Source organism: Magallana gigas, chromosome 5 (assembly GCF_963853765.1).
Source record: "Magallana gigas chromosome 5, xbMagGiga1.1, whole genome shotgun sequence".
NCBI classification, from domain to species: Eukaryota; Metazoa; Mollusca; class Bivalvia; order Ostreida; family Ostreidae; genus Magallana; species Magallana gigas.
The window spans coordinates 14,402,335-14,424,961 of NC_088857.1; the positions used below are offsets into that span (position 1 = coordinate 14,402,335).

At 33.4% G+C, this 22,627-nt stretch overlaps 3 protein-coding genes across 5 annotated transcripts; 1 reads left to right on the plus strand and 2 right to left on the minus strand.

Moving 5' to 3' along the window:
- Positions 1-20: 20 nt before the first annotated feature.
- Positions 21-6,883, minus strand: LOC117689761 (uncharacterized). The gene is made up of 4 exons (XM_034471706.2): positions 6,558-6,883; positions 1,957-2,038; positions 1,775-1,834; positions 21-1,075 (listed from the first exon to the last, which is right to left on the minus strand). Exons 1-4 carry the CDS (start codon positions 6,687-6,689, stop codon positions 933-935), a joined length of 417 nt encoding a protein of 138 aa, XP_034327597.1. The 5' UTR covers positions 6,690-6,883; the 3' UTR covers positions 21-932.
- Positions 6,884-7,516: 633 nt separating this feature from the next.
- On the plus strand, positions 7,517-15,151 carry LOC117689749 (uncharacterized). Of its 2 annotated transcripts, XM_034471609.2 has the most exons (10): positions 7,517-7,670; positions 7,910-8,149; positions 9,134-9,279; positions 9,777-9,912; positions 10,217-10,354; positions 10,513-10,722; positions 12,588-12,737; positions 13,056-13,205; positions 13,401-13,488; positions 13,847-15,151. In XM_034471609.2, exons 1-10 carry the CDS (start codon positions 7,631-7,633, stop codon positions 14,166-14,168), a joined length of 1,620 nt encoding a protein of 539 aa, XP_034327500.2. In that variant the 5' UTR covers positions 7,517-7,630; the 3' UTR covers positions 14,169-15,151. The 2 variants fall into 2 exon arrangements, with proteins under 2 accessions (XP_034327500.2, XP_065940262.1); XM_066084190.1 differs by lacking the exon at positions 13,401-13,488 and having other exon boundaries at positions 13,847-13,946.
- Positions 13,868-21,308, minus strand: LOC117689754 (cartilage matrix protein). 2 transcript variants are annotated; one of them, XM_034471634.2, is made up of 9 exons: positions 21,123-21,308; positions 20,912-20,927; positions 19,045-19,095; positions 18,499-18,867; positions 18,046-18,276; positions 17,489-17,503; positions 15,644-15,985; positions 15,287-15,382; positions 13,868-14,636 (listed from the first exon to the last, which is right to left on the minus strand). In XM_034471634.2, exons 1-9 carry the CDS (start codon positions 21,159-21,161, stop codon positions 14,488-14,490), a joined length of 1,308 nt encoding a protein of 435 aa, XP_034327525.1. In that variant the 5' UTR covers positions 21,162-21,308; the 3' UTR covers positions 13,868-14,487. The 2 variants fall into 2 exon arrangements, with proteins under 2 accessions (XP_034327525.1, XP_034327531.1); XM_034471640.2 differs by lacking the exon at positions 17,489-17,503 and having other exon boundaries at positions 21,123-21,306.
- Positions 21,309-22,627: the final 1,319 nt, after the last annotated feature.

The following is a 22,627-nucleotide window of genomic DNA, read 5'->3' on the forward strand; positions in this document are numbered from 1 at the left end:
ATTCTGGCGAATATATATGATTTGTAAGCACAAAACTACTTTTATTTTTAAAATATGCAATAAAATCCCAAAATGATTCTCGTATGTAGATGGAATCATAAAACTACTCAAAAAATATATTTTAAGTTACACCAGCGGCGCCTGTGAATAACTGCTCGGACAAACTACCAAATTGTGCTGACTACGCTCGTTCAGTCCGTTCAGTGTGTACGCCATTGTACGCGTCATGGGCCAAAATCAACTGTGCTCTGTTTTGTGGCTATTGTTCAGGTGATTCCTATATTCGTTATGGCAAAGACATTCTTTGAAAGTACAAAACAACTTTTATTTTTGAATTCTGCAATGCAATTACAAATATGGGTTTTAAATGTAATTATAGACATAATCAAAATGATAATTAATAACGTACAAGCTAGGATATTTGTATTTTTTGCAAGGTCATTTTTTATACGTCGTCGTTCATCTATTAATTATAGTTAAAGCATCATATCTTAAAATATTTAATCAATTTTTTATAGTTGATACAACACCGACGACAGCCACAGCGCCATCTACCAAATCCACAAAAAATACTCCGTAACTTCCTGTTGAGTTGGCCATTTCTTTCCTTCTAGTATATATGTATTTTATTTGATCAATGGTTAATTAAAAGTGTACAAAAAAAAATCCTTACAAAAGTCATGTTTGTCATCGTTACACGGGGTCGTTAAAACAGTACATAAATTCTCTTTAGACAAAGGGTATTTTCATTTAATATGTGTCATCGCATAAAATTTAAGCATTGACTACATGTACTTATTTTTTATGTCGTCGGTCCTATAACACAACAAGTGGTACAGACAAATTGAATGCCGCGCGTTTGCAACAGGTTAAAGTGTGAATGATGAAACATGTGCATGACTTGGAAATGCTTCAGAAAAAAAAATTAAAATCTAGTACTCGAATGATTCACTAGCAATGCACATAAAAGGGCCATCACTTCTTTGACATCGATTGACCTTTCCAAACCGGAACAGGAAGACGCCTCTACAACAAAGACCGACGCCGCACTCCGCACTGTCCGAACACTGGGTTCCTGTGAACAAAATGTCGTGTTTAAGCATGTTTAAAATTGACGGATTCTAAATACATGTACATAGTACATAGGCTTTTTCCCCTCTTCACAAGTTTGTATAATGCCGCAGTTATTAACAGTGTACATGTTGCTTAAATAACTGAATTGAAACCCAGTGTATATATAAACAATGAAATGCTTTTTTGGTGATTCATTCGGGATATGATGGTACACGTACATGTAGCGACATTGCAGAAAAAATACATAACCCGCTAACGCGGTTACGTAATTTTTTTCTGCAATGTCGCAATACCATCATCAAAGAAAGCATTTTATTGTTTATATTAAAATCTTTCTTTTAACTAATTAATAAATTGATTGTGAATAGCTAATAAATTCACTAAATTACTGATGTACATTAGTACATTAGCTAAAAGAAACAGCGAAATCGTCTCCTGTGAGACTTTGAGTCTGACATCATTATGATAATTTCGTGCAGTCTGTGATTTTTCTTAGGTCGTTGTAGATTTCGACCAATCGATAAAGAGGGCGTGTCAATTTCATTATTGTCAGTTTCTTGTCCGTTTCAGCAGCTGTAGATTTCGACCAGTCGGTAAACGGGGCGTGTAAATTTCAGTCAGCTGGCTGTTTCTATAGAGCTATGAATGCACTATTAGTGCTTTTTTCATATAAGAAGCATGGTTGATAAAAAGAAATTACCTATAGGTTTGAGAGCCTCGGGATTCAACTTTGCATTCTCTATATTCCTGCAGATTCCACCTTCTCGACACAAACACAAGACAAGAAAATCAGTGCTGCATTCATAATTTTAAAAAAATCTTTTAGCATGAAAATGGTCATCAAAGAATCAGATTGGATAGGTGGGTTGGGGTTACATGTACCTTGTTGTCTGTCTCTTACACACACGTCTTTAGTGTCGCAGCATTCGCTCGAGCGTCGGCAAGATTCTTCGCTTTCGGCACACTGTTTAAAAATTGAACAAAAATGTGATTGAACAGGATTATTTCATTTTAACATGCTTATGACAAAGGATTGACAAAGACAATTCGATACAGATGTAATTCTTGATATCCCTTAATTTTACGTCTCGCTTTAAGATTTGACAAAAACTTGACGAAAGTGAATTTGGTATAGGCCTGAATGTAATTTAAACGTATTTGATGTATTGTTAATTTGCTGTTGATAAATTAATGAATAGATAAATAAACATGAAGATAAATGACTAAATGACTACTTAATAAATAGAAACTGAAAAATTGTTGTTGATCTAAAGCCTCTACAGTCTTCAAATTCCCTTTATTTTAAAACCCCCTTTCACCACATATCATCCGTTAGTCAAATGAATGAAGATTTTTTTATACATACGTCTCCAAAATAATATATGGTAAATGTACAAAATTTGTTTAACAAATTTATGAGTAATTACTCAATATTTCTTAACATTTTTAGATTTGACTTTTCTTGAAAAAGAATATGTTTATGCAATTCAAAATAACATAATCAATATGATGTTTTACAAGAACAAAACATGTGGAAAAAAATATTAGAAAAACATTAAATATTTATTCTAATATTTATGACTTGGTCAAGTGTAAATGTATTTCTGAAAAACTGAAATAATTACTTCAAAATAAATCAATAAAACTTCGATGTTTCATTTGCCCTTAGATCCAAAATAAAGAAAAAGTTAATAGAGGTGAGGAAACAAATTTGTAGGTTCTGAAAAGAATCAAAATCATCAATGGTTTGCATAGCATAAGATGATCTAAGATAATTAAATCTTTACAATGGTCGCGTATAGTTTGGCGTATTTCGTCTGGTAACATCTCTATCCGTACCTAATTGTCCAATTTCTGCCAAACCCTGCTGTTAATAATGCGCATATATCGGGGGGGGGGGGGGGGGGTCATTGCAGGCACGCAATACAGAAATTCAAAAGCATAAAACAACTAATGTATCTTTGATATAGATCTCATGCTATCAAAAATGTTCAATATAAATCCGCATGGCAAGGCACATTTTAAGAGCCATGGACACTCTTAATTCTTAACCCCCTGTCACTGGAAATTGATGCGACCAATTTTCTGCTTTTTTGTTTCTGGCAATTGATGCTGGAGAGTGCCACTTCCACCATTGTGATGGATGCTAAAGAACAATAAAGACTTCATAATTTACTACCAAGCCTTAAATGTTAGTGCCGATAAGGATAGCCTTTCGTTATGAGATATGGAAGCTGTCAGACTTGGACTCCCACTAAGTCTTATAAAATCTCGTTATAACACACATTATTGCCTTGTTTAACGATCTATAGTGATGTATTTGTTCTCTGAAAAACAAACACGTTATAATTGCATAAACTGCATGCGCCATCTCTCTCTCTCTCTCTCTCTCTCTCTCTCTCTCTCTCTCTCTCTCTCTCTCTCTCTCTCTCTCTCTCTCTCTCTCTCCACTGCATGTACTGACGTCATAGACAATTAAATCAATGGTCCATACATTAAAGAAGAATAGGCTGTTTCTTCTGTGCAACATACTGATCGACAATCAGGGTAATATCACAAACTTTATGTCTTACTCACTTTATGGGTACATGAAAATAAATCCAATGACATATGTAAATATCAATAATAAAACGAAAGTTAAGATTGTCGAAATTTTTTTTTACTTAATTCGATGACGTGCGTTATTTAATTTTATTTTATTTTTTTTTTGGCAATGCCATCTTCCTTTAAACCCACATGAACTTCCAAAGGATTCATTTTAATGTTTATCAATCACACTCTTAAACAATGTTTGCTAGAGAATGACAATAGTTACATAAATGTACATGTTGAATTTTTTGGGGGATACAAGATATGATGTTTCTGTAATATTAGAAATTCGTGTATTATCAATTTATACATCGAAGTACGAGGGAAATAAAAAATCTTTATATATTGGGAATATCTTATGCATGACAAAACATATATGTTGCTTTTGGGTGGGTTTTTTTTTTAACATGGATGCTCTAAAAATCATTTAAAAATCAAAAAATGTATCTTTGTCGTCTACAAAGATATTGTTTGTGAATTAAAACAAAACACCAGTTTATTTTTTGTTAAAATAACAGGAAGTGAGAAAGCTCAAATGTCCGAGGAACAAAATACCTAGAGATTATTAAGGTACAATAATGAAAGATTGGAACTTGTTTTCAAAAAACATCGATTTTTTTGATTTTTTTTTTGTCATTCAGGACAAACAATTAGTTTTAATAGCACTAGCATTCACTTTCACACCCATGAACGTTTCAAATTTCAGAAAGAACTGCTAATTTCGTGGTTTCTGCGGCTTAATTTCCCCGTGATATCGAGAATGCGAGAACTTATTCCAGAATATGCAAATGTAACGAGACTCGAGGTACTCGTTCATTAATTTGAGCATCGGAGATGAAAAGCTTTAATATTCCGCAAGAATATATTCTGCAAGGATCTAATTTCTCTGGAATACATCCACGCACTTATTCGATCTTAAACTTCCCATGGATGGGTTGAGATGAAAATTAAATTTTTGTCATTAGCAGCCTCTGAACTATTTTCCATGCTAAAGATGAATTTCATAAGAGAGCTAATATCTGCCTTCATTTAAATACATCCGAGCTTACTCAGATTTGCATATTATTCTCCGTCCAATTATATATCGTATGAGAGAAAAAATACATGCTTCAAGAAAATACAAAACTGTTCTAATCTACTTCTTTGTCGTTTGTTTACTAACGGAACTTCTTCAAGCTATAGTTCGAAAGTTCTACAGAAACTGAGAATACGTCGGATTTTTTAAAAGCCCGTCTCTACAAAAGTCGAAAAGGCTCAGTCGAGATTCGAAATAAGAGTTCGAATGTCGTATGACTGCTCTCTTTGGTCGTTCAGACAAGCATATGAAGTCAGCCGGTAGCAGTCAGTGCAAAAAAAGACCCGATATAACCTGCTAGTACAGGTTATGCATTTTTCTGCACTGCTCTTTACCTTCATACCTCCAGATCCATGAACCAAGAAATTGTTGGGGTTTTTTCAAACTTTTATTCGTATCTATAAATGGAAATTTAAGATTTTTGTCAAAATGCTAAGTCTGCAATAAGCAAAATCCACAAAACTTGCACGTGACCGTGTCGTAATGTTATAAACTGCATGAATATGCGGCGTAAAATCATATTGAAATAGATTAATACGATGTAAAAAAGGATACGGTCATTTTTTGTCACCTCTTAAGTTAATTATAAATCGAGATCATAAGAACAAAACTTATTATTTTGTGCGATTCAGTATAAAATCTGCACATTTTTTTAATCATCTCATCGACGAAAGATGAGAGACAGGAAACTCCGATCGTGATGAACTCATAGATTATCTGCGCTGAAATCGTGATGCCTCCTGCGCATGTAATATGGTATCTTATTTCATAGTATTTTAATATAGTAACAGTGTATCTAGTATGTTATTTGTACCCTACCGGTGAAATGGAGGTGGGGGGTGGGGCTATCGTCTATCTGGCGGTAGGGTACAGTCTTTATCGCGGTTTGTCAGCTACATGTATCCTGTCCCCAATTTCTTGTTATTGTGTGCCGAATTGAGTCAAACCTCCCAGATGATGTCTTTCAGATAAGTTACATGTATTTTTGCTACTTTTAATGAACATGTATTTCTGAAATTAATTTCTTTTAATGCAATTCTTATTGCTTTCCAAAATAGCAAGGAACGAATCTTAAAACTTAAAATTTACGTTAAGTAGACGAAGTGTACTTCCGAAAGAATTCAAACTCTTACTCCTGTAAATTAAAACAAAACATGATTTAAATCATTATGTACACAAGTAGCTCTAACAGCGTTTAAATCTCAAGTCTCTCAAATGCATCAAATGATGTTCCTTAGTTGTAACATGTAACATTACACTATTAGTTAAAGATTCACATGGAGGGCACCCGTATGAAGCTGTCACCGCAAAGATAACAAAATAGTTCAAAGCGTTTCATGTGCGCAAATAATAAATAAATGTTTACCGGATGCCTCATACGGACATAACTGATCGGCCGAAACCGATCACAGCAATTCATTGTTTTAAAATGGATAGGGGGATGTTGTTACCGGTAGGGATCATGCATATTTATGCAGTACTCAAATGTTTGTTTTAATTTAAAAGAAAATACAAACACAACAGAGAGAGAGAGAGAGAGAGAGCTCATATTTTTGTCAAGAAAAAAAATACTATAGAGGGAGCACACTATGTGTCTGTGTACTTTTAAGCGATTATGTATAAATTTATATTATGATTTTGAGATTTTTTAGAAAGATCAAACGTACTTATCTCAATGACAGTCCATTGGTCAAAGTGTAATTAAGAGAGGTTTTTGTACATTGCATAAAAATAGATTTAATATTTTTATACTGATAATACTAGTACGATAAGTGTACATGGAAATAAAAAAAAACGAATTCAAAAAATAAAGACTCACACTCAGACTTCTGCGATGCTGCTTCCAGTTTTTGTTAAAGTACGGTCCACTGCCAAGGTACTGGTACCAATAGGATTCCACACCAACGACCAACAGACAGACAAACACAAATCCAGACCTCGCACTGAGCATTGTAAGTATGTCTGTATGTAAGGAGTCTTCCGTATAGGTAGCAAGTTGTGGTCTTTGGAATGGAGAGCGATAGGCGAGGTATGTTAAACTGTGTGGTCTCCTTCTCAACTCGATTGATAGAAATAATTTTGACGCAGAGAAGGACTTTTTTGGAGCTTTATAGTCCGTTATTGATTTCTGTAGAAATGCATTTGGCTACAGAAGGAAGTTGACTTTCTATCTCATATTTATATACGAATGACCCTTAGTAGCATTTGAGACATGCAAGGATCTATACCGGCGCATTAGCTGATTGCATTTTAAGTGTAATGAATCTGTAGTGCGATACTCATAAATTGATTGTAAATCCAAGCACTCTGCACATGCGCCCTTCCACTTAATTTTTTTAAGCGGATATAAATCTGAATCTAAAAGATATACATGTGCATGTTATAGCTCTTCGTTACGCTTTTATATCTTTCGTTAGTTACATGAGTGACGTTTAAATACTGCTGGCCATTTATCCCAGTTTTAGGTATTTCTTTAATTGAAATGTTCTTGGTTTTGACCACTTCAGATTTTAGTGGTTTCGTGCACTCTACGAAGTCAAAACACGCTTTATTCAAAACAGTATCTTTTTGTTCTATCAAAACATCCAACCTATTAAGGAAAAAGCTGTCAAAAGTGAACAGTGGTCGACGCTGTGGCGGATTGCTATAAGTATTTTTTAAGTACTTATTGTCGTATGTCCCCCCACAATTCGACATATTTGAATTGTCGTCCTTCTAATTCGGTCCGTGACCTCAAAAGCAAAGATGTTGGTTCCGATGTCGTGAAGTTGAACTGAATTAAGCTCTCTAAAACGTACACTAACTAAAGTCCTCACGCATTAGTCAGAGTCGTTAGTACATACTAGTATACATGTTAAACTTGCATATCCCTCATTTTTGACTCGGCACAGAATGGCATTGGTAGGGTTTGGTTCAGTGTTTGTAGTTCTAGGTAAGATTTTTCATAGAGAATCTAAAGAATATAAGATTGTAAAAAGTTCATGTTCATGTTTTTTTATTTAAATATCTCCTTTGAAGTTTTGGACAGATAATTATCATCAATACTGGTTTAAAAAAACAAACAAACAATTCACCATTTTTATTTTAACGCTATTTTTCAAAGGCAGTTTTGTAGAATGAATGAAAACGATTTATACAGGAAAAAATCAGCGGTTTTTTTTTCATTGAAAGGATTTCTGACTATCGTATCATCGGTAATTCAGGAAAAGTTGGTGAATATAATTCATAGCCATCAATCTTGGCAGTCGTCTGCAAGACTCTGTGAGCAAACCAACAACAGGCTTGCAACCTTTAAAACTGTGGAGGAATTCCTTGACGTCCAGAGTCAACTTCAAGATTTTACCAACCGCAGCATCGCCACATTTTGGCTCGGGGGCAGGGAAATAAAGTCCCTGTGGGTATGGTCTCACGGTAAGTGAATAATTTTGACCTCTCGTGTAACCTGTCCTACTGTGTCTGCTATATATAACTAAAAAGTACATTGTATGTTTTTGCTACATACGATCTTTTACTTTCAAAATGATACTTTTCATATTGAAAACGAGAGGATGAATAAAAAACATTATTTTTGTTGTTGCAAACGTTTTCTTTTATAATTAAGTGCATGTTTCCATTGAAACTCTAAGAAATCTTTTAGATCTGGTGTGATCGATATCTGTTTGGAATGCCATTAGAGATTCAATATTTTTTTTAATGAAATTCCCAGATTGTGGAATACATGTACTCTTATTTCAATTTTTTCACTTTTTGTTTACTTATCGATCTGCATTATTTTAAAACCACCTGGTCAACGAACTAAGATTTACAGTGGTATTGTAGTGGTGCCTTATTTTTTTAATTAGATTTTTTAATTCATGTACCTCTTTAATTTATAGAATGAAGGCTTTGATGTGATAAGATAATTATTAGAATATCATTTTTTCAGTCTGGGTAGAGAATTTAATGTACAATTTCTTATCTCTCACAATAAGGATATTTACCATAATTACTTTCTATGTGTATATTCAAGGAAAAAATAAATACAAACAATGTATTTAAACCGCCCGTACAATAAAAATCTAATTTGATTTTGACGATTTTTTCATTAAATTTAATATGTCATCATCAACTCATATACATTTTTCATTTAAAAAAAAATATGTTTTAGAAATGAATTAATTCCGTCGTCCTTGAGTGAATGTATTCAAAGCATTATTTTTTTTTCATAAAGGGATGATTTTTGTTTTAAATAATTCCATCCGTTTATGTTTGATCGAGATTTTTCTTCTTTATTTAGTGGGGGTTTCTTTGGTTTGCTTTTGATGTCGTTATTTTGAAAACATTATTATTATGTCTATTTTAATCTTAATTTTTGTGGTTTGTAAAAAATAAAGACCTGTTTGAATGATTACGCAGACCAGATGCCGCAGATTGGCAGGACCCGGGGCTGCATGGAGGGATCCTTGCCCCTGGTCGTCTCCAGTGTACTACAGAATAACTTTCCCGAGCTTTGTACGGCATTCTGTAAGGTCACACTTAAGAGACAATTCGCTGCTCTTCAGGTATTCAATTTTCTCCTTAGTTGTATACATTTATGATTTTTTATTACGTTAGATTTTGTAAATTTTAAACTTTTGATTTCATTTGAAATAAAAGCTCTTATGTAAGTTTGATGATATTTCTACAAGTACATTTTTTCTGTATACATGTACACGTACACTGTGCGAGCATGTACTATCCATGTTTTAACTTGTTTACAGTATTTTAAGTTGATACACGTTATCCTAAACATGCTTTATGTATACATGTACCTTGATATTCTAAGATATGTTATATGTTCATTCCTGGTTATAAAACATCACGTCTCACTTTACAATGCAATATTGATTTACATATGTACAAGTACATGTACTTAAAAGGAATACAGTATAACAGATAGATAAAAATATGTAACGAAATTTTTGCTAGTCATGTAATAAAAAAATCAATTAGCAATATCCAATTACTATATCAAAACGTCACAATAACATAAAAGACTCATTTTTGATGACTCTGGCAGGGTAGCAGGTGCTACTGTCTGTACGACACAGCGAGTCTCAGGGAGACAGCGATACAGGGGTGTAGCACGCCCTGCCCCGGGAACCCGGAGGAGTTCTGTGGGGGGACAAACCGTTCCTCAGTCTTCTCCACGTGGGGTGTGTACCGCTAAATATTGTACTGCGTGTTATTTAATAAATTCTACTATCTTATTATATTTTTTTAAAGTAATTTTCTTCAAATGTTTTGTTATAAAGGATAAAGAGGAGAAAAAAACCCCAAAAAATTGCTGTCTTAATAATGAAATTTTATAAAATGTAAATTTAGTAAATACTTGTAAGGCTTATTTGGCCTCTCTTGTACTAGTCCTGACCGTTTGATAATTTGTACTTGAAAATTAAAAAGGTCTTTATAAGAGTAAAACAATTTGTTGATAGATAAATCATGATATTTACCTCGTAGATTCAGTGGAATGGGGCTACCAAGAACCTTCACTACGAACATACGGGAAGGACTGTGCTCTACTGATGCATTATGGGACAAATTCAGAGTGGTCTACAGAGTACTGCAGACAGAAACACGAATTTATCTGCCATGTTGGTGAGTTGATTTTTTTTTATATTATAATTCAAAGAATTATAAAACTTTACATAGTTTAAAAACATTTTCTTCAATGTTGTCAAATCCCATACTTAACGTTAGCATATGGTATTTTCTTGGTTATTGAATCTTTTTGATATTTTATTGGTGAATTTTAGAGCAAAGCGATGTTTGCGACTGGCTCAATCAACCAACGCCTTGTCTGTACGCCGTGTCGAAAAAGATGGATTGGTACTCTGCCAGCCATAAGTGTAATCAGCTACATGGTTACTTAGTGGACCGGGACGCCATACTTCATCGTAATCTGAATCTTTCAAACGTTTATTACTGGACTGGATTGACTAGGACGCGGCAGATTTGGACTGACGGTGAGTTAATGTAGATAAGACCCGGTAGACGGAGCAATAACCATTCTTCGCATTGAATGGGAGCACCGGGGAGTGATAAAAAACGAGAGCATTTTATTGCATGGGATTGTCATAAATTTAGCGTAAAAAGGAGATACTGAGCAATAAATGAAGCTAGTTATTCTTGAAAATTAACAAAATTGATCCTCTCTTCCTGGAGGTCAATGGTTCGAGTGAGGGAGAGGGTGCATCGATTTCCTGATCTGCGAAATTCAAAGCTCAAGCACACCATCGGAAGCGTAGATAACTTTTTTCTTTAATCAATTAGTAGCAAATTAAGATGTTTGTCGCTAACATGGACAGTACGAATAAGGCTTGTTGAATGATAATCTCTTTACAGGCTTTTGTTATATGAGCAAAGAACCTTAATTGATGCATGCGGAAATCAGTAGATATATTCCGTTCATTTGTTACAGTAGCTTTACAATAGCGGATACTAGCACTAAGTCAAGTTACATAACATGTTAAAAAATTATTCCTCGCTGAGGGACCAAATGTTGTTTCCATTCAGATATGCAACACGAGTCAAATCAGTTGTTAGAACCGCTACCACTCAGGGCTCGTTTCAAAATACCGTCAATATTCTCAGTTGGTGACAGTCAGTGGTTCAGTTTGCCACTCATTTAATCCGATCTCCCAGACGCTTTGCTGACATCAAAGTCGTTTTTGAAGAATCTGTTCAAACGGTGATTTCTAAGATATTAAATGATTAAATAAACCATCAAAATATCAATGTTTTAGGAATAATCACTTTTTATAAAACTATGCTTAAGCTTCAAACCATTTTGAAGTTTTGGGGGGAAAACTTCTAAAGATTTTCAGCCGGGTTTTGATACAACTTGTATTGGCTTTAGACAGGAAAATTACCTGAATGATACTGTAAATTCTACAAAATACTACACAGAGCAATATCTCATCAAATCTATTGGGTATTTTGCTGGAGAAATTGAGGAAATTATTTTTGGGGTTTCTTATTCAAGTTATCAAGACTAGATTGCACATTTAATTCAATATAGATACACAAAATTCTTTACTGCATAACGAAAAGGTTACCCATTAGAGGGCTCGCTGCGTTAATAGTGGCCTTGTTATAGCTATGTTGCACGGTATATCGAAAAAAGTTCTTTATCTGAAAAAATAACGTGCGGTATTCAATATGTCTGGACAAACTTGTGTTATAGGACCGACGAGATCCAAAAATATTATGCATTTGATGCTTAGGTGAACGTTTTCGCTATTCTGTAGGTTCATATAAGGAAACATATTTGCAGAATTGAACGTTTTCGCTATTCTATGGGTTCATATAAGGAAACATTAACTTGCAAATGTAAATATTAAAATTTGACGAGGTTTATAAGTACTGTGGAATCATTAAATTTCGTGGGGGCCAATTTTCGTCGATTGCTGAAATTTTATTGGTTCGTGGGGACGTAATTTCGTGTATTTTCTTATACCTACAAAGCGAAATATGACTTTATAACCCTAATATTTAATTCGTGGAGGATGTTAATTCGTGGATGAGAGGTACTCACGAATTCATCGAAAATTGAGCCATCAGGAAATTTAATGATTCCACAGTAATGACAAAGCTCAAGGTTGATTGTTTAAATGATGAAGGCATTCATCATAAATTACAGGCGCAGATCCTGCTAATATTTTTAACATGAGTGTAGCTTCTTCTAATTTTGTAGAACTTTTTAAATTTTTAAATGATCACGGTTTTGCAAATCGTAGAGGTACAACCATTTATAACTATATTATGGAATTCATAAACACAAACTGTTTTGAATACCATAAAAATGGACGCTATTTTTTTATTTTTACAGGCTCCACAATCGATTTATCATTAAGGCGCCACATCCCATTCTTATCAATGCAGGAAAAGTTATGCATAGCCTTACAGTACCGACAGAGAGAAGGCTGGGGGTTGGCATCCACGGACTGCAGCAAGAAATACCCAGCGCTGTGTCAACCAGGTAGTGTTTGATTTCACTCCAAGAATGCTATCTGGTACCAACTTCCTAGTATAAACACTTATAGTCTTTAGGTACGCCAAAAGTACAGCAAATACCTAGTAAATCGAATTCTAGGTTTAGCCATGGCGGCGTTAGGTTTAAAAGGAGAATCTCATTTCTAAGACATCTCTTAAAACAATTGCAAGAGGCTTTTTTCCACATTGTTTCGGTTTCTTTGTAAATGTATGTCCATGATAAGGGTATTTTATACGTTTGATACTTTGATTAATTTTTGTTTAATTGAGAAAAGCATTGACGAAGTTTAAACAATCAATTTAGAAAGGAAGTATGCCATTGAAGATATACAGGAGATCGGCCCACCTAATGGACCTGCCTTCTTCAACAACGATAGCCACACAACACGTGTAAAGACGACAACAGAGACATTGACAACAATTGACAGTGAAACACTCTATATGAAGGCAAATTGTAAATAACTCGTACATACCTTCATTCGATTACGTTATGTCTTTTCAATTAGCAATGCAAAAAGCGCTCTTTATATCAGTTTAGAAAATTTTTATTTTAATTATATTCACTCATTTTACTTTTAAAAGAGGTATTTATTTATTAGCTATTATTAATAATGAATAATAATGTAATCTATCATTTGTTTTGTTCTAGTGGTGTATTGGATACTTATCCCCACAGTTTCCATGGTTCTCTTGTTTCTTTTCGTTCTGTTGGTTGGTGTTTACGTTAAAAGATCAAAGTAAGTTGTCAAAAAGAATACCCAGTAATGTGCATTTTTCTAAATTCAAATATTGGTTTGTTAGACTTAATTCTCGATAAATAAAATAAAATATGCATTGCATATGTAGTACTTTTGAAAATAAAAACTCGCGATCGGGATTTTGTCGAGTTTGTAGTAGAGTTATCTCTTTTGTCTGTAATAGCTACGTTCTAATATTTTAGTAATACTAAGGTTCATGTATTTCAATTGTTCAATGTATGTATGAATGTAAGTTGTCATGTAACAATCGAGATACAGTGCTCACAATCGTTACATGCTAATTCTTTCTGACGTGCAAATATATATTTATCAGCCAAACACATCCTCACCATTTCAGAAAAACTAAAACAACAGAGGAGAAAGTCATCGAACCATTTTATTACATACTAGAGAAGCAAAAACCTCGGCCGCACAGTGGAGTTTACAATCATATATTCATGGAGAATCAGTATATTCTAAACTACAGCCATCTTCACTTTAACGGAACCCTTAAACAGATGGTACAGGACAGCACTGCCATAACGACGGTGGAGGAAAACAGTGAGATTCATCCAAATTACTACGACACTATGAGTTGTAAATTACACCAATACGACAGGGTGTCACGTGGTAAAGTGAAGGTATACTGTGTGCAGGGACTATATGAGACTGTCATGTGAAGTTGACATTGTTTATTACTCTTTTATAATTAACGCGTTGTGAAATGCAAGACTGCTTAAATTATAAATGATATGTTGGTTTTACAGGTTGATGAGTGCTTTATCTTGATTTTTTTATATTTAATATCTAGGAAATGCAATTAACAAGAAAAGTCTTTCTTAAATTCTACTTTATTCTTAGTTTTTACCTTATTTGTATGAACATATTTTGATTAAAAAAAAATAAACACATTTTGTACCTTACAACAGCAAATTCAGACACCCTGACCAATAAATTACAAACTTGAGGTAGATTAAAATGATTGGCTGTAATTGTACGCTAGGATTGTCCAATCAGATTGCAGATCTCTAAATAGAGTTCGTCTCGCACCGTGTCGAGTGTATGGACATCGTCTACTACAAACACGTGGGTGTGGTCTGGGACAGTGGCCATCATGTTGAGTTCTGTCACGTCCACGCTCCCAAAACCTGATGTAACATTCAAAATGGGTTAAACATGTATCAGTTAATTTACGTAACACTACATATTCATTGTTTAACAAACACACAGAAAGATATCTAATCGCTTCAGATGTGCGTGTAAAAAGTACAAACGATATGCTTAGAGAATACATTATTATTTTTCTCAACATGAATAAATATCTCTTGCAAAAGACAAACTTTTTTTGGTAGAGATTTAAATAGCAGTATGAAATAGGGCAAATATATGTAGTATATATTTAATATAATAAATAGTTTCGGGCTTGATATTTGTTGTTTCAATGCATTTCAAATAGTAAAGATCATACCGAACGGGTTATACCAGTATATATGGGGTATTTGCAGTTTGTTTTGAAAATAGAATCTAGAATTAACTACTATTGCAATAGATAGTTTGTTAATTTTAAAATATTATATAAGGACTATGTCATTTTTTCTATAAAAAGAATGACATGTATAGAGTATAAATATTATGTTCTTGTTGGATATTAAAATCATGCAACAATTTCTTCGTGCAGTTATATTTAGAGCATACAATGTACACAAAGAAATATGTCAACTTGCACGAATTTTCGTGCTCTTTTCGCTATGGTTTACAAATTTATTCTATTCACGTATAGTCATGTATAAGTACTTACCGATGGAGAATATTTCTATTCCTTTCAGTTTGACCTTCATGATGATATCTTCCAGTTTATAGGGATTAGTTGACTGGCCGTCCGTCATTATGACACCTGCAAAAATATGTCTTTTGTTCTGAATCTTTAACGCATTTAACGCATAAAACTGCCATGAAAACGATGAAACAGTGCGACGATCCTACATGTGCATGTATCTCAGTCGGAATACTGTAATAAATTTCTGAATATATAACAAACAAGATAACTGAGAATTATTCTCCAAATATCAAAAGCATCAAGAGTTCTTTTACAGATCATCAGATATAGGACTTTGACATAGGATCTCAAAAATTTCACCTTATAATTCTGACTTACCAACGCGAGGCACAGTGCTAGGTCGAGTAGATGTAGAGAATCCTTGATTGAACAAAACCTCGAACGCCTTGTGGGTATACGTATTCCCAAGCGAGAAATCAATGTTTAACAACGCATTCAGCAAGCTGGACTTGTCGTTGTAAGATGAAAGTCCAAACTCCAACTGAGCATCAGTACTGAAGGAGATGACCCCGACCCGCACATCCCGGGGACCTTGACCTATATTGAAGCCGTCCACAAATCTGGCGATGAAGGACAACTCTTTGTCGAAATTGGCGACGCTGCCGAGGCTGGAAGATTTGTCTACCATGAAGATGACGTCAGCTGGTTTGTTGTTGCAAGCTGTTGGTGAATGGTTGCAATTCAATCAATTAAGCGCCAAAACGTTTTGCCTTATCGTTTTTCTTGATAATTTCAGAAAATACAGTGCAGTCACCTGATATATGTTGAAAGTTTTTAATCTGCTAAACAAACTCTGATGAATAATCTTAATATTTACCATTTTAAGTTCAATATCATAATTATGATATTACTTTAGAAACTTTTAACAAGATTTTGGACTTTTGTTAGGATGTAACTATCTATTTCTTTCATCAAACCAAGTTAATTAGATCGATATGACGCTGGTTTCGAGTGAAATATGCACCGATTGCGTAGTCTTGGCTCAAAAGCCATACAAATCTTGTTGATTTCAAGAGCCATGATGACTGAGTGGCCAATAATGAAATAGACAGGTCACATTGCTGATTTGCACAACTACCCAAAGTCCAAGCTCTTGTTAAAATGATCCCATTATTTTACAGTGCTTATTCTTTAATTGCCGTGGCATTGAACTTGCTGTCACTAGTTAACACGAACACGGTGCAAACATGTGTCATTAATCTAGCGTCAAACAAAATAACCATCCTTATAAAGAGTAGTGCAAATTGTGTATCTGTAACAGTTTGCTTTCGGATATGCTTATTAAAAAGTTGAACTAAATCATGATTACCATCGACTGCATAATTAATAGCAAATAGTCAATACATTTGTATGATAATGATGTGTTTTGTGTCGTTAACACAATTATTACATTACACGGTGCAAACATGTGTCATTAATCTAGCGTCAAACAAAATAACCATTCTTATAAAGAGTAGAGCAAATTGTGTATCTGTAACAGTTTGCTTTCGGATATGCTTATTAAAAAGTTGAACTAAATCATGATTACCATCGACTGCATAATTAATAGCAAATAGTCAATACATTTGTATGATAATGATGTGTTTTGTGTCGTTAACACAATTATTACATTACACGGTGCAAACACGTGTCATTAATCTAGCGTCAAACAAAATAACCATCCTTATAAAGAGTAGTGCAAATTGTGTATCTGTAACAGTTTGCTTTTGGATATGCTTATTAAAAAGTTGAACTAAATCATGATTACCATCGACTGCATAATTAATAGCAAATAGTCAATACATTTGTATGATAATGATGTGTTTTGTGTCGTTAACACAATTATTACATTACACGGTGCAAACATGTGTCATTAATCTAGCGTCAAACAAAATAACCATCCTTATAAAGAGTAGTGCAAACTGTGTATCTGTAACAGTTTGCTTTCGGATATGCTTATTAAAAAGTTGAACTAAATCATGATTACCATCAACTGCATAATTAATAGCAAATAGTCAATACGTGTGTATGATAATGACGTGTTTTGTGTCGTTAACACAATTATTGCATTTCGATCTAGCAAGTTATAACAACCACAAATTATAACACAATATTAATCAACATAGATATTGCAAAGCACAGACTGCAACTAGTACATGAATCCATCCGTATACTACTACCTACGCTGTCGCAAGGAACCTGGAATTATAGACAGTTAAAGTACAGTTTACGAGATAAAAACGAACTAGAAACCAACAAAACATAATGAGTGTTAGTTGAAATATAATAATAGTGATAAGAGATTGTATTTTTTAAAGAAGAATGCGTTTAATTGGATCTGTTTTAACAATTAGGAAGGAGAGAATAAGTCTTGTTGTCAAGTATGTTTTAACATTTACGAGTTATATATTTCAGCTATAATAGTGATAAGAGATTGTATTTTTTAAAGAAGAATGCGTTTAATTGGATCTGTTTTAACAATTAGGAAGGAGAGAATAAGTCTTGTTTTCAAGTATGTTTTAACATTTACGAGTTATATATTTCAGCATGTCAAACATATTCTTTGCATTGATTTCGAGAAAATGTACATAAGGCATTATAAGGACTGATTTTGTTTAGGATTTCAATAACTTAAATTGTAGTCCTCTGTAAGAGAGAAAGAGAGAGAGAGAGAGAGAGAGAGAGAGAGAGAGAGAGAGAGAGAGAGAGAGAGAGAGAGACTAGGGCTATTAATTACTCACTTGCACACACATTGTTTAAGAGTATTTTGAACAACCTAGAGGACTCCAAATCGTCAATGTCGCCTACACGAAGGTAATTTTTGGAGCCACTTGATATCCCGACCATTTCCACGTGATCAACGCGGTGCCCCACCCCTATTCCAAACACCTCCACCCCGTGGAATTTCAGTTGATTGGCTTCTTGTCTCGTCAGGGTTTTCCCCATTAGAAAGCTATAAGGATCAAAGCTACCTGTCAAAAGTTCCAATTATAATGAATATTTCAGCGAACGCTGCAATTTTAGATAGACTCATCCGATTTCATTGAAGATCATCTTCTAGGATACACAAAAGATAAAGGAGAAAAAGAACAAATTTGGTTGTTGTAGAAGTAACAATAATACTAATTTATAAATAATTTACTGAATTTATATCAACGCTGATTAAGTTATTTTATGTGTGTTATTTTCCTCACCTGGATTAGTCTCTCCATCTGTAAGAATAACCGCCAAATTCTTAAAACTTGGCCTATCGCCAGCTTCTGGAACAAACACCTCCCGTCTGGCTTGCTCAAGCGCTCGGTAAATAGTTGTGCTCATTCCATCAGTATAAGGAATGTTTCTGATGCCTTGCAGAACATCAGCTTTGGTATTGTATCTATTGAAGTCAAACTCCAGTCTGCTGCCAGCGCTGAAAGTTATGACAGCTACTTTGGTCCTGTTTGTGCCAATTTCGTAACCTTCGAGGACCCTTTCCACAAACTGGAGCTCTTTTTGGTACGCCCGCAGACCTAGACTTCTAGACGTGTCAATGAGGAAAACCAAATCAGCGTCCTTCGTACACTCTGTGAAAGGTAAACAGGAACCTTATTCATCTGCACTGTTTCCAGATTAATATAAAGCAAATAAACATATATTTCGAATCAGTGTATGTTTTCAATGCTCAATTTTTTATTGGTTTAAAAACTTGTTTTGAACTTGCATTACAATTGCTTACTGTTAGAAATATTGTTTTATATTACCTGTACTTGTAGATTCGGTGAGATTGAAGATAAACTGGGACTTTGTTCTTCCTGTAACATGTTGATAAATGTGAACAAAATTCATCTAAAATTTGTCATTCTTTGATACTTATTTGAATGATGAAATATATAAATGTTTCTTTGAAACATTTCTATTCTTATCTTTAAAACTGTCGCTAACGCGGGTTGTGTATTTTTTTTCTGCAATGTCTATACCTTTATACCCCGCATGAAATATTATGTATATAGTTTGCGCTTTTTTTTGGGGGGGGGGGGGGTTGTTACTTTCTGTAGCAATTTTTATAAAACCATACTGCTAATCTAATGTTTGTATACATTATCATTTTAAAAATGTGTGACGTATCTAATATGGGTCTAAAAGAATTTACTGTATATAGCATTATAAAGAAGAAAAATATTATTTTTGAAAAGAAAAAATGTATTCTAAGCATTTGTCGCTAATGATTCAGGAACGTGAACACAAAGTTCCGCCTACTTGTACAAAGAGCTATTTCTTCGATATCAATTAATGAGTTTGAAGTCTGAATTCCTAAACTTTCGAAATTGTTACATTTGCTATCCTATCTCCGTACGGTCTTTCCAAGCAATCTTTAAAACTAACACTTTAGGATTACAGCACTTAGAAGTGTAAACTTTTCGGCTAACTGGTCCTCATTTATGCAATGTTTGAAGTAGTGATTGTCAAACAAGGTATTGTTGTTTTGTCAACAAGGTAATATGTATTGCCACTGTGAATAGCTCTTGAGATCTAATAGACTTTTTTTTTGTAACAATCCTTGTTCACGAGGGCTCGATGGTCATTTTTAGACTGAATTGATCTCCTTTAAGAGAAGGGCTCTATATAAAAATATAGAAAAATACTCACATTTAAAAGCTAAAATATATAGAAAATACCCAAATTTTAAAGATAAAAGATAGCTTTTTAAAATGAAATTATAGTTTGTATTTGTGCAAATCATATCTTAATATTTTACGCAGGTCTAATTGTTAGTTTTCTGACCATCCAGATTCCTAAAGTACCGATAGCTTGTTTAATATATTAAGATTAGATATATAATGGGTAATACAACTCTTTTTTTAAAGCAAACTCTTACTATCCTACCCTTTTTGAGACGGTTACAATGTTGAAAATTTAAATAGTCTTTTTTGGTCATAGTAAAATAAAAAAAAGAATAAAATAAAAGTATATAATTTTTTTGGCAACACGTTCACATTGTTTATATTCCTTAAACAAAATTTCCGTGCCATTTTTTTAAAATAAAGACTCTAAAGAAGTGACTGAAGTCCGAGGTAAATTTTAGTAAATAATATTTTACCATGTAAAAATAAGATGTATTATTTTAACAATTCAATAATAGGAATAAGGCTGAATCAATAAAGTTGAACAATCAATAAATGTAAAAAGATTTTAAGTCAATTTCTCTGGAATATTGTGTGGTTTATCATCGGCTATAAAGATGATATCCTATTGAGAAACAAAATCAAAGCATTTTGAATTGATCTTCATGCGATTATTAAGCATGCGTGGCCTTTTTTTATTTTGGAAATAACACACGTGTGTTCAGTCATTAGCTATAATAGTTAATCTAATATATTTGAGAGATAAAATGCTTTATAATCCAGTCATTACGGATATGCAAACAGAAATTAGCATTATGATAAATTACATTCATCAATTTAATTTAATGAACTAAATACTTTTATATTGATATCAAAAGAGTTAAGAAACATTCTCCAAATGTGCACAATATAATACTGCAATATGCAAACAAAATATAGAAGTTTGATATCAAATTGAAAGTGTGAACTCAACTGAGAAAAAAATAGAAAAAAGCAAATATCTTACCTATGTAAAGCAATATCTATAAAATAAGATAAAATGAGAAATGATACTTTAGAGTTAAGCACAGTACTCGAAGGAAATATGCTTCGTTTATTTTACAAAATTATGCATACTAAGCATTTTATACTTTAACTCTCAATTCATTGTAAAATTAAAATCATTCAGTATGTTTCATAAAGTTTTTCTTGACCTTTTAAAAATCTTGTTTACTTACCCAAGATAAAATGTAGAAGTATTTCTTAATGATCTCCATAATTGAGCACACCCAGCGCTGTGTAAGTTGATTAGCGTACGTTTACTTATTCAGGACAAAGTGATAACATCATAGCTGTGACTATTTAGTATACAAGAGACCCCATTTTTAAAAGACGCTAGATTTTCTTAATTTAAACTTGAACGTCGACTCTTGCTCCGTTATGCGCACTTACAGTTGTAAACGGATTCACTCGAGAAATCGGATAGAGGAAAACTATTCCATGAATGAATTGAAGAATTCGGTCGGTTTAACTAACATCAGAGCCATAATTGTCCAAAAAATTAGATTTGGATCATATTAATATCAAGTGGTTGGAAATAATGCCTTCATTTTTTTAAAGAAAGAATAGAAATCAAAGGAAATCTTTTTAATGGCCTTATTAGTAGTAGTGTGAAAACGATTTAGATTAATTCAATTAAATAAATCCGTCTTAATCTTAAACTGACCAAAGAAATACAAATACATGAATCTTAAACAAAGGTCCAAAGTACTATGATGTAATGAAAATTTTGATAGCAATTACTTAAGATTATAGCTCTTCTGTGAAAATAAAATTGATGGTGGATAGGGAAGGGCTGTAATTTTATTTTTAATTTTAGATATGAAAGTTGCATGTACATACAAGTATGAATAATTCATTAATGTAATTGCTGAATAAATTGAACTAATCTAATTTGGGTTTTTTCACTAGATCATATAAGCTGTCAGTGCTCTGAATGACTATCGGAAAAATATGTACATACAAATCATAATTTTCCTATTGTTTCCTTTCGATGTGTACCGGTATCTACCTTAATACCAGGCGCCATTTATATAAAAACCCGTACCCGTGACATGTTTTCTAAGCTTATAAATGTTACATGATTGTATGTTCCATGAACTTTACAGACCTAGTATTTAGTGTCAAGCCTGCAATACACCATGAGAGGTTTTGTTGATTAATTAATAAATCGAACACAATATTTAAATGTTATGAAAGAAAAATCAAAGCTGGGACTGCCCAAATGCTGGAGTTGTCATTTTAGTTTCTAGTTTTCCATTTTATCAAGGATTAGTAGAATGGAAGGTATTTTTGGTTTTGTTTATATTAATATTTTCTTTCAAAAAACACCCCAACTTGTTCGGCTAATAATTTTTTTTTAAGTGTAAACTCGATTCAAGAGTTCTAAAAGCTTCCCTTAATCCAATGAATTGACTGGCACGACTCTCGCGAGTCTTCGCTTAATCGCTTGGCTCTGACATAATCATTTCGGATACACAAGTCATGTTTGATCGACGGATTATCGGGACAATACTAGCATCTTGGATTATCGTCTTTTAAACATTCACTAATGGAGGTTACATATAGTTATCTGGTGTATTTATTTTCTGTTAAAATTAGATATTTGACTCCTGTACATAAAAGATCGATACTTTCACAAAGTCTGAAAAATCACAAACAGAATATTAAGTTCGTATATCTA

Bases quoted from the DNA above. Each gene is read 5' to 3' on its own strand.
- LOC117689761 (XM_034471706.2), bottom strand. From the start codon at position 6,689: ATGCTCAGTGCGAGGTCTGGATTTGTGTTTGTCTGTCTGTTGGTCGTT. The intron at 2,039-6,557 runs GTGAGTCTTTAT...ATTTTTAAACAG, and splicing joins AGCATCGCAGAAGTCTGAGT to TGTGCCGAAAGCGAAGAATC. The intron at 1,076-1,774 runs GTAATTTCTTTT...TTTTGTTCACAG, and splicing joins CGAGGCTCTCAAACCTATAG to GAACCCAGTGTTCGGACAGT.
- LOC117689749 (XM_034471609.2), top strand. From the start codon at position 7,631: ATGGCATTGGTAGGGTTTGGTTCAGTGTTTGTAGTTCTAG. The intron at 10,355-10,512 runs GTGAGTTGATTT...GGTGAATTTTAG, and splicing joins CGAATTTATCTGCCATGTTG to AGCAAAGCGATGTTTGCGAC. The intron at 13,206-13,400 runs GTAAATAACTCG...GTTTTGTTCTAG, and splicing joins ACTCTATATGAAGGCAAATT to TGGTGTATTGGATACTTATC.
- LOC117689754 (XM_034471634.2), bottom strand. From the start codon at position 21,161: ATGGAGATCATTAAGAAATACTTCTACATTTTATCTTGG. The intron at 18,868-19,044 runs GTAATATAAAAC...TACCTTTCACAG, and splicing joins CACCGAATCTACAAGTACAG to AGTGTACGAAGGACGCTGAT. The intron at 18,277-18,498 runs GTGAGGAAAATA...AACTTTTGACAG, and splicing joins AGATGGAGAGACTAATCCAG to GTAGCTTTGATCCTTATAGC.